Source organism: Lactuca serriola, chromosome 2 (assembly GCF_051521515.1).
Source record: "Lactuca serriola cultivar US96UC23 chromosome 2, Lser_US96UC23_V15, whole genome shotgun sequence".
NCBI classification, from domain to species: Eukaryota; Viridiplantae; Streptophyta; class Magnoliopsida; order Asterales; family Asteraceae; genus Lactuca; species Lactuca serriola.
This window is the reverse complement of record NC_136409.1, coordinates 220,875,338-220,886,662: the sequence shown is the minus strand read 5'-3', so window position 1 is coordinate 220,886,662 and position 11,325 is coordinate 220,875,338. Positions and strand designations below refer to the sequence as shown.

Genomic DNA, 11,325 nt, shown 5'->3' with positions numbered 1-11,325 from the left:
GTTCCATTGTCAAATATTCTCTCTATAATCATTATAAATTTTGTAAATTAAATGTTAACTTAGGAACGTTGACTACATAATGATGTAACTGTATATATATTTCCTATATTTGAAGTAGTTGTTAGAACTCCTAATAAAAGGATTGTACCAGTTTTGTGTTGCAAAACTCGTACAAAACTATGGATTATGCATGAAGATACACAACCACCTCTCACAGCAAATGATGCCGCGATATCTTTAAGTTTTATTACATCTATACTTTCATTGCCCCAAAACATTTTGTTTAATTGACAAAATATGCAGCATAAATAAATCATTATAGATTTAACGTTGTTTGACGATATCGATATTCTTCGCTTTACACATGGATCATAAGCATTAATAATTATCATATAAAGGTAACAAATGTTGCACGGGTTTCAAATTTAAATTTTGTTTTTCAATTTTGCAAACATCGCCTAAAGTTCATATAATAGTTTTCGTTTAAGAAATCGTAAATTTAAAATTGATTCTAAGAATATAATGGTACATCAGATTTGTTATAACAAATGACGCGCATCTGAAACATGATTGGTAGCCCTCTTTCTTGGCGTTTGTATAAAAAGAGTGATATATATGTCACTGGTTTTTATATAATTAAACAAAAAAAATCCACATATAATATAAAAAATTAAAACGTAATATCTAAAATAACAAGTACGTGGTAATATCTAAAATAACAAGTACGTGAACACTTGCGTTTGAAGCAATGCACACTAAAAGCTGGCCTAACACAATCCTACTTACAATTTTCGTTTTCTTTTATTCCACCTTTCAACATTTCATTGTACATTCAGGACAATTTTGCATTTGTTATCAAATGTCTAGCACAAAATTTTTTTTAACAAAAAATAAAATAAAATACATGAATATAAAATTTGTCCTCTCCTTAGGTACAAGGTATGCGAAAGAAAATATCATTTTTTAAATTCCTACAAGAACCGTAAATAAAACCATATTGATCAGAGTTGATACTTCATCAGTCAAGAGCGAGAAATAATACGTGTATAAAGAAATTCGTTCCATGTGTCAGGCAACCCAGGAAGACACCAATGTATACAATCCGCATAAGTATTTGGGTCTGCCTTTTGCTCATCTGTTAACATCTTGCCTTGGCGGATAGTGTACACGGAAGTGTGTGCATCTTTTCTGTATTCTGAAAGAGAAGTTATATTGAGAAAGTGGACTGGGAGTTTCATTGACCTGATCACATCTGTTGCGACCCTAAAGAGTCGTCTGTCAGTGCCCACCTCTACGGGCATGGACATGTTAAGGATTGGACTAGTCTCCTTCGCGCATTTGATGCCATTGGGATTGTTCCAGTCCAAACTCCTACAAATTGCGTTTTATTTAAAAACCATTAATTCTCATATATTTTGTCAACAATAATTAAAGTAATTATTTAAAACATGTATTTGAAATAATCTTAGATATTTACTGTAAAACTTATGTAATAACTTTTTATATGTTTGTTATACTATTAATAGATATTTAGTTATTAAATTAAGTGGTTTACTTGAAAGCCGATCATTACCCAAAAGTCGCATCTACTTCCAACAAATATCCTTTTGGTTAGTTGAAATGTATCTATTTCACCTAATACATGTATTTTATAGACACTGGGATTCTTTAAATTTATTTTATTATTGTCTTTTCTTATATACGAAAATTAAGTAGAAATTTTACTTGATATGTAGAGGAGACATGCTACTGAAAAAAACCGTTGTACGGTTTGGGTCGATATTTTTATCAACCCATTTAGCCCATGTCTTCAACACTCTTGCATATGCCACAGGTCTTTCAACCTCATCGTATTCTGTTGCTCCTTTGTCAAAAGATCCACGCCTATATTATTAGTTTTCATCAGAAACTTATATAAAATTTCGATAAGTTTATTATTTATATGAAAAATGAAGAATTTTGATAAGAAACTCACAGGACTTTCATGGAGAAGGTGTTCATCCACCAAATGTAGGTGTTGAAGACCAAATAATCGACATTTTTCCAGTTTTTACCATGTTTTTTAATGGATCCGGGCATTATGATTCTGTTCAATATACTATGCATGTTTGGATCATCCGAATTCGACTCCACCAAAAATGGAGCCCAATAAAATTCCACGGTCGCATTATAATCCTGCATAATATATATAATTGCATCAACTTATTAATTTTTAAAAACTAATTAAAGTAAAATATTATTAGTTTTTGGCCATACAACCTCGAAAATGAGCACATGTTGTTTCTTTCTTCCTTTGGCTTTATTTCATATAAAATTAATGTCTTATGTCGTCCATCATAATATTTGTTATAACCCATGCATCAATGTGCACGGGTACAATATAAATATACCGTATTAATGCTCTGTTTTTCTGTTAAATTAAAGTTATTACAATTTTATTATGTCTATTATGTACTTATATAATTACTCGTACAAACGCGAAAACAAGATATGAAAAGAAAGAAACCTCAATTCTGAAAATGGAAAGAGAACCGGTTTTGTTCAAGCTCTTTCTTCCCGGAGGAATAATGGATTGAGCCAAACACACCATTGATTCCCACTGATTTCTATTCAATGAATCGCCAACGAACATAAGCCTCTTGTTCCTCAGTTTTTCCAGCAATAATTTTGCCCTAAACCTTCATTAACAAACGATTATCAACATCAATCCTGCAAATATGTATGGTTTTTGATATAAGTAATCAAAGATCTTACTTGGGTAAGCTGCAATCTTTGGGTTGCCATCTCCAGTTTTGATACATCGAATCTTTTCTCCCGTTCCTCATACATGTCACCTGAGCAGTAAGAAATTCACACTGATCTTCTTTATATAATGGGTGTGTTGAATCATCATAAACCCAATTTCCATTATACAGATCACATTCTTCAGGTGGCAATTCGATATCCTCCTCTTCTTCCGGTTCTTCCTCCACCGCAACAGCCACTGGAACCGGCAACTCAATCACCTGATCCTCCTCTGTTTTTGACTCCACCACTAAAGTCGTCCTGGAAGTGATCTCAACCACCCCATCAACGTTAGATTTCTGAAGAGCGTTTTGGTGGGTTACGAATTTGGGCCTGGAGAATGGGAATTCGGCTATGGATTTGACGTCTTCATTATACATGAAGAATCCGAATAGGAAAACAGAGAAGACGACGACGAAGACAGAGAGGTTGTTGTTTTTGCGGTGTTTCATGGCGGTGGTGTAGGAGGAGAATAAGGAGACTTTCCGGCGAAGGGGATGCATGGGAGGAGGAGATGGTATACGAGAGAGAGACGATGGTGGTGGTGGTGATATAATGATGAGAAACACATAGAGACATTGAAAATGGAGGATTTGTTTAAGGACAGATTTGGTGAAATGGGATTGTCTTCAAGTAACTGCTTTCTATGGTGGATAGAGGGTCGTCTTCTTCAACAATACTTTATTTAATTTTCTGCGTAAAAATCCCATTTTGTTAACTAATTTCTTCAACCTCTTTGCTTTGACACCCTGTTTTTTGAGAAGAGTGAGAAAAAAGTTTTGCAGAAGTTCGGTGGCTTCGCTCCCTTTCAATTCCGGTAATGAAAACTGAAATATGTGTGTGTTGTGGGGTGGGGGTGGGGGGGGGGGGGGGGGGTACAGTTTACCACTTTTTAAAGAATATTATAAAAAAATGAATATTGAAATTTGAAACTTTATAATATGTGAGAGTCGATTGCTTTGCATTCTATTTTTATGTTTTTGATAGAACGTTGTATTTGCAGTTTAAAACTCTTTAACTTTAAAAACGTTTTTTTACGGTAGAAAGTAAATTAAGAAACTTATTATTAAAAATGTTAAAAATAACAATCTAACAAACATAACACATATTTTAACATATTTGTTTTTCCTTAAACATATCCAAAAATAAAATAACAATCGTTAGGTGATCTAACACAAGCCTCGTCCATTGACATGATATATAGATAATTTGTCATTTTCTTTTTTGATTTTGTTCAACTTTTAATTTTTAATATTTTACATTGTAATAATAATGTTGGTTATGTTTGTTGACAATAAATTAATAATTGTTAAATTTGCAACATCTTGTTTAAATATCGTTCTTTAAAGTATGTTACTGTATTGGGTACTTGATAACATCCAAGATATAGATATATATTGAACTTTTTATGATAAGTTATTATAAAAAACAGTAATGTTTCAATTTTTTACGAGTAAGTTAAGGAATATTGACATATAATGTTTGGTGTGTATTAAAAACCGATTGACGAGTTTAAGGTTGGAAATGACGAGTTTAAGGTTTGTAGTCAATTTAATTAAGTTGTCAACTTAGATATTGGTATAGTTATGGGTGAGAAAAGTGAAGACAAAGGCACACTTATCTAATAGAATTTGACCTCAAGGATTTCTTATTTTTCTTTAAGTATATATCAATTGATTGATTTTGGATGCCTTATTTTCTAAGCTAAGAAAACTATGCAATCTTTACTGTTATGGGAAAGCTAAAAAACAAATCATATTGCTCTTGGTGTACTCCTCATTGAATGTTGTTATTTTGGGAAAGAGACGGATCTAGAGCTATGAGACTATAGTAGGTGTCTTCGGTTAGGCAGTACGTAATGCATGGAAACGTTTTCTGGATTTGGGGACAATTATTTTTGTGGTATATTACAATTACTCAATGGATAATTAATGTAGTGTCTCCACAGAAATACTTCAAAAGTCATATTTGAAAGCAAAAATCTTTACGTTTTATTATATTATGTACTAGGTTAATACCCGTGGGAACCACGGTTATAAAATAAATTAAATATTTATTGTAATAAATTAGGCAACAGATATTACAAATTAATTTTTTGTTGGCGTATTTCATCCGTGTAAAAGGGAGGAGTAAATTAGTGGAAATGTAATTAATGAGGAAAAACCAAAGACTGACAAGTGACAAATAATTAATTTCAAGCTCTAATTGATTGACACATGACAAATTTACTCTTTTATTAGGTGAGGAGATGTATCCATGTACCTGTTGAATGGAAATTGATTTCTACATAATAATTTTTCTCTATATAAAATAATTTATGTTTTAAAATGTTATATTATACAACCATATAAAATATAAATTATTATGTAAGAAGAAAAAACTATTGAGCATGAATCACTTTTTTTTTAAGTATTTGAAACCAAAACTTCTACGGTATTCTAAGATTGCAAAAAAAAAAAAAAAAAAACCGATTTGTTTGGGTTTTGAAACCGGTTTACGGTTGATCCAAAAAGTTATTGAGAGCCTCTGAAAGACTAGTCAAGAACATTTAAGCCCAAGTTCGTGTAGCACTTTATAGACTGAACTCACTGAAGCTCACCGCTATATGTAATATAAGTAGCCTTTTTTTTTTTTTTTTTTTTTTTTTTTTTTTTTTTTTTTTTTTTTTTTTTTTTAAATTTACATTTATTTTAAATCCTTTTAAAACGAACAGATAAATTCGCACATCAAATCATCTTGTTTATGAATGTTTCCAAACTAGTAGAACATATAATATAGTGTAATTTTTTTATTGATCGAATCATCTTATTTATGAAAAATAAAAAAAAAAACAGATCGGATTTTAAGAAACGATATTACAGTCGATAAAAAACAAAAACTGACTTTTGTCATCCAATTTAATTTGCTGAGGTGGAGTTTTTATTCCACTTAAAATTCAAACCATCCTATCCCCTTTATACTCACCGTTCATCCTCATCGACATATAATATCCCAACAACAAAATCCATCCCTACCGTCCCTTTCTCTTCGTTCTGATCGTCCCCCTTTCCACCGGGCTATTTGCCACTACTAGTCTACCACGTCCAGAACTACCCAACCCCCTCAATATATATATATGTAATTTCATAGACAACTTAATTATAATTTCATCATTATCAATATTGATGATGCATGATGATTTCGTGAATATATATATATATATATATATATATATATATATATATATATATATATATATATATATATATATATATATATATACATACGCTAGCTCTGCCACCGACATGAAGTACCCAATTATTAAATATACACGCGAACCGAAGTTGTGTTTTACCTGTACATGCATGCAAGTGCATGACCAGCTCGAAACGTGTCTTCTTCTTCAACACAGAAACAGTCATCAAACAAATTCTTGATCGGGCTTATATAGATACTAGCTGATTATCTTCTCAATTAATTCAAATTAATCAAACCTTAATTTGATAATTTCCATGCCTGCATGGAATATTCAGCCAGATCTCAAACAGAATTCCAGACCTTCTTCCGGGAATGGCTGATCCAACTGGAGCTCTACCTTAATCAGCTTCTCAACCTTCTTCAGTCCCCAGATGATCATCAACAAGACGAGCCCAATCACAAACAACTCATTCGCCGAGTCATGGCTCACTACCATGACTACTTCCTTGCCAAGGCCCGAGTTTCTAGCCGGAATGTGTTTCTTGTTCTGTCACCACCGTGGTTCAGCCCCTATGAGAGAATCTTCCTATGGGTGGCTGGGTTCAAGCCGGGTCTTTCCATCTGTATCGTGAAAACATGTGGGCTGGAGTTGACTTCCGATCAGGCGGAGAGGATTGAGAGGTTGACGGTGGAGACTAAAGATGATGAGAGTGCGATTGCGGAGAGGCTGGTGAGGTTGGAGCAGCAGGTGTTGGCGCCGACCATTCTGGCACTGACCAGGATGGGAGGAAGGGAAGTGAATGGGATGATTGATGATGCGGATGCCGCCGTGGATAGTTTGGCAAAGGGTATGGAGTTTTTGGTTGGGTTGGCGGATTTTTTGAGGGAGAAGACGGTGGCGAAGGTGGTGGGGATACTGACGACGGCTCAGACGGTGATGTTCTTAGCGGCTATGATTCAATTTCAGCTAAGAATTAGGAGGTGGGGGCAGCTGAGGGAGACGGAGATCCATCGCGACGCTAATAATCCACTGTCGATCGGATTCGGAGGTGGGGGCAGCTAGCTAGCTGAGGGAGACGGTGATGTTCTTAACGGCTATTTCTCAAAAGATAGTCGTTAATCTGACATTTGGATGGCCGGTTTCATATATAAATACCAATCGCTTTCCCTTGTGTTATGATGTTTAAATTTGTTTCGTTTTCTCTCTCTTTCTCTACAACAGAAAAATAATCCACTCTCGTCCGAAGACAGGTGGCATGTTATCGGATGATGACAGCTATAATCGTTGTTTTCCTTTAAATTTTATGTTTCCACTGTTTTTTATGGTTTTGTTTTGTAATATATGGAAGTAATATTGTGTTTGTTTTTTTCATAAACTACGTACATGTTTGTTGAATTCCTATAAATTTTATGTTTCTTTTTATGGTTCACCCTTTGACCGCTCAAAATCTACTCTAATAAATGAAAATGACTTTGCCACATGTCCTTTTATCATAAGATTAGCCACATGTCAATTTGTCATAATTTGAGATATATTTATTTTCCACTTGTCATTACTTTAATTTTCATTTTCAATATATCATTAATTTATTTTCCAGACTATCAAATTTTAAATTTTAAGTTTTAAATTTCAAATTCAATTCCAAATAAATTTACAGTTTAAACCTGTATGTTTAATATTTTGTTATAATTAACCCGTTTAGTAGACACTAAACACATAATTTTAATTAATTTATTCTTTGCATGTTTTTTTTTCATAGTTTTCACTTATTTCAATTTCAAATTCAAATAAAATTTATATTTAATCGTTCGTACTTAACATTTTGTTTTAATCAATCCGTATATTATACGGGTCTCACAACTAGTTCGTGAACAAAGACAAATGAGTCAAAAAATATTAATAGAGGGAGACCATACATGGTTCGGACTCTCTAATATTTCATTCAGAGACAAGAAGAAACCTTCCAACTAAGCTAACAAATTTCTTATTTTTGTCATCCCCTTAGATTATTTTACTAAATAATAAAAATTTGTTTTTGGAAACACATTTTTATTTCGTAAATATCTATTTTTCAGTAAAATCATATTTTTTTCGCATATGGATAAAAACACTTTTTTTTTTTCCGTAAAAACGTAATTTTTTATATATGTATAAAACACATTTTTTTTCATAATTTATTTCTTTGAGAAATAAATCAATATTTATGTCTTTGAGAAGATTGTGATGACTCATTTCTCATGACACGACTATGACATAAAACCATAAGAAATGTCATGAAACAAAACTATTATATATTACATCCATAGCATCACTTGTCCCTTCTAGATATACAAGATAATCGATAATATCCAAATGTCCTATTTTTGGTTGATCTTTGTGAAAATCATTTTGAATAAAAATTGTTATGATATTTTATTTTCTTTAGATTTTAGTGAAGCTTAATAAAGATCAACAAAATGCTTTACACAGTGGCATGCACGAGACTAATGATCAGTCATTCCACATCGGTGACAAATATTTTCAATTTTTTTTGCCTTGACCACTTTGTTAGGGAAAAACGAAAATAGGGTTATTGGAAATCTGGATTACAAACAAGAATCGTGTAAACACTTTCCTTGTTTGATATTTCGACCCTATATGCCTTGGGTATCACGAAATCCAAACTTAGGATAATTCCTGATGCAGCAATTCTGATTATAGGCACAAAAATCAGAATCAATTGAAGAAGATGAATCAAGAAGCGTTTCCCGGTTTTCTGTGTTTCAATGAAGTCGTTTTCTCGGAATTTATCCACTCAACGGATAACGAGATCAGTTGACATCTTTCAAGAATAACATATTAGTCCTTGACTTTGACATCTTTCAAGCGGGACCCCCGACTTGACACAGTAGATTAGGGTTCAGTACTAACAATGTTTAGTAAATACAAGTGTGCACTCCTGCACCTCCTAACTTATATTATAACTAAAACATTGTTCTTGAAACACTAGTTAAATCCATTACACTAAAATATATTTGGTGATAAAATCACCAACACACTTTTATCATTAGGATGTGGATTTTTGTTATTTTTCAACTTCTGGTGGTTACTTGCAATTTTGTTCTTTTTGCTATGGTAATTATGACGATCTCCACGACCTCGATTAGACCCATGCCTATTATGATTATATGATGTTGCATTCACTTCCGAGAATGGACTAGAACCGATCGGGCATGATAGATGATTTTTCATCAACAACTCATTGTTTTTTTTTGCCACAAGAAGACATGAGATTAATTTAATTTTTTTTTTATCGTAAACCTTTCTCACGATTTGGTGCTGCAAGAGCATGTTAGTGACATGAAAAGTAGATGAAGTTTTCTATAGCATGACTTTCCATAGTGAAAATACTAATCAAAATAAAGACTTGTATGTTTAGTAATTATTATTTAAGAAAGTCCAAAAAAAACTTGTAAGCATTGTATATGTGAACTTATAAAAAAATACATACCTGAAAATGACAAGAGCGATAAAGAGTAAGAGCTCTATGGTAGAGTCGAGCTGATAACGCGTTATAAAATACGATCAAATAACAAGATAAATTATAGAGTAAATAAAGACATGAGAGTATAGAGAACTTTTATTCCAATACTTGTGATGAAATCATCAATTTTCTAATACATATGACTCACTATTTATACAACCAAAATAAGATGAAAGATGTGTTGGATTAGTGTCTAAGTCCATAACTATTTTGGTATGTACTTGACCCGATTGTGAGCATGGTCCTTTTGGGTTGCCTTCACACTGGTGATTAGACAGGATGATTGTTGAGGAGAGTGGCTGGTTTATTGTTAAGAATAATAAATTAGGGTATAAATATGATTTTTTAATATATTATATGAATAATATATTAATTTGGAATCATATTATTAATTAGTATTTAATCAGAAATTAATTAGGAATTAATTTCGGGATTTAAGGAATTAATTAAAAGTACAGGGGCTGTTTTGTAATTATTTGATAATTGAGAGTTTGGGCTATTGGATCACCTTTATTAAGGCTTGAACGAAAATCCTAGAAGGATCTAGGAGTTTTCGTCCAAGGGCTTAAGGAAAGGAGTTCATGGATTTGCTTAGGCCCTAAGCTAAGGGATTAGGGTTTCCACTTAGAAACCCTAGTTAGCATTAAGTATAAATAGCACCCTAAGGCACTAAATTCGGCCAACCCTTTGGAGAAACCCTATTAGGGTCGAATTTTAGAGCCTTTTTCCTCCCTTCCTCTCTCTCTCTCTCATATTCATCCTCTCACCCAAAGTGTGTTTGTGAGCCATTAGAGGTACTACACTTGTGGTACTTGCTTTCAAGAGCTAAGGAAATTCAAGGAACTAGTTGTTATTGCTATATAACAACAAAATGTATGTATTGTATTCTCCTTTGTGGATTTCGAAAATCATAGGAGTATCCCAGGTTTCTTTTTGTGTTCATAAAGTTGTATGTCTAATAGTGAGAACATAGATCCAATTAGGGTTGCATGAACACATAGGATTGTTTGTATAAAACCCAATAGTGGTATCAGAGCCATTGGTTTTTGTTTTCAATTAGATTTGAGACAAATATATGAATATGAAAATTAGGGTTTATGGCTAATAAACCCTGGAGGCTTGATTTTTTGAAATTAGGGTTTCTAAAGCCTAGATTTCGAAATTTTTTGTAGGGTTTTCCCAAACCTTTTTTCTTTGGCCCCAAGATTTCGATTTTAGGGTTGTCTAACCCTAGAATTTCGAAATTTTCCTTGTCCCCTTGATAGGATTCCCAAATTTTAGTGATTTGGATAATGCCATATCTTGTTATTATCCTTGATTCCTTAAATAGATAATTAAAGATCTTATGAATTATCCCATTCCATAAATTTTCAAATCTTAGGGGATATGGGATTAAATTAAATTAATTGTTTAATTTAATAGATAATCCTATAAGATTTAATAATTAAAATTAATTATTTAATTTTGGATAATTATTAAATCAATGTTTTAATATTTAAAATTTTAAAATTTAAAGGTTGGATTTTCGAAAATTTTGAATAAAATTAAAATCTAATTTGTTTTGAAAAGTTTCAAAACTTGCCCTCAAGTTTTGGAATTTAAATTGTTTGATTAAAAGGTTTAATTTTGAAAGTCTAAATTCTAAAACCCCTAGTTTTGAAAAGTTCAAATTACACCCTTATGGTTTTGTTAAGTTAATTAAAAGTATAATTAAAAGAGAGTTAATAAATCAATAATCATATGGTTTATATTTAATCAAATTAAAAGTGTAATTTATTAAATTAAACTGCCTAGTATTTTAAAAGCGTAAAATACACCCTTATACTATATATAACATTAA

At 32.1% G+C, this 11,325-nt stretch overlaps 2 protein-coding genes across 2 annotated transcripts; one reads left to right on the top strand and one right to left on the bottom strand.

Annotated features, from left to right (window-relative positions):
- Window positions 1-779: 779 nt before the first annotated feature.
- On the bottom strand, window positions 780-3,535 carry LOC145088616 (xylan O-acetyltransferase 1-like). Its single transcript, XM_079026990.1, has 5 exons — window positions 2,755-3,535; window positions 2,507-2,678; window positions 1,976-2,175; window positions 1,726-1,884; window positions 780-1,371 (listed from the first exon to the last, which is right to left on the bottom strand). The coding sequence occupies exons 1-5, from the start codon at window positions 3,285-3,287 to the stop codon at window positions 1,023-1,025; spliced, it is 1,413 nt and encodes a 470-aa protein (XP_078883116.1). The 5' UTR covers window positions 3,288-3,535; the 3' UTR covers window positions 780-1,022.
- Window positions 3,536-6,101: 2,566 nt separating this feature from the next.
- Window positions 6,102-7,314, top strand: LOC145090818 (protein DOG1-like 4). Its single transcript, XM_079028884.1, has one exon. It carries the CDS (start codon window positions 6,284-6,286, stop codon window positions 7,022-7,024), a length of 741 nt encoding a protein of 246 aa, XP_078885010.1. The 5' UTR covers window positions 6,102-6,283; the 3' UTR covers window positions 7,025-7,314.
- Window positions 7,315-11,325: the final 4,011 nt, after the last annotated feature.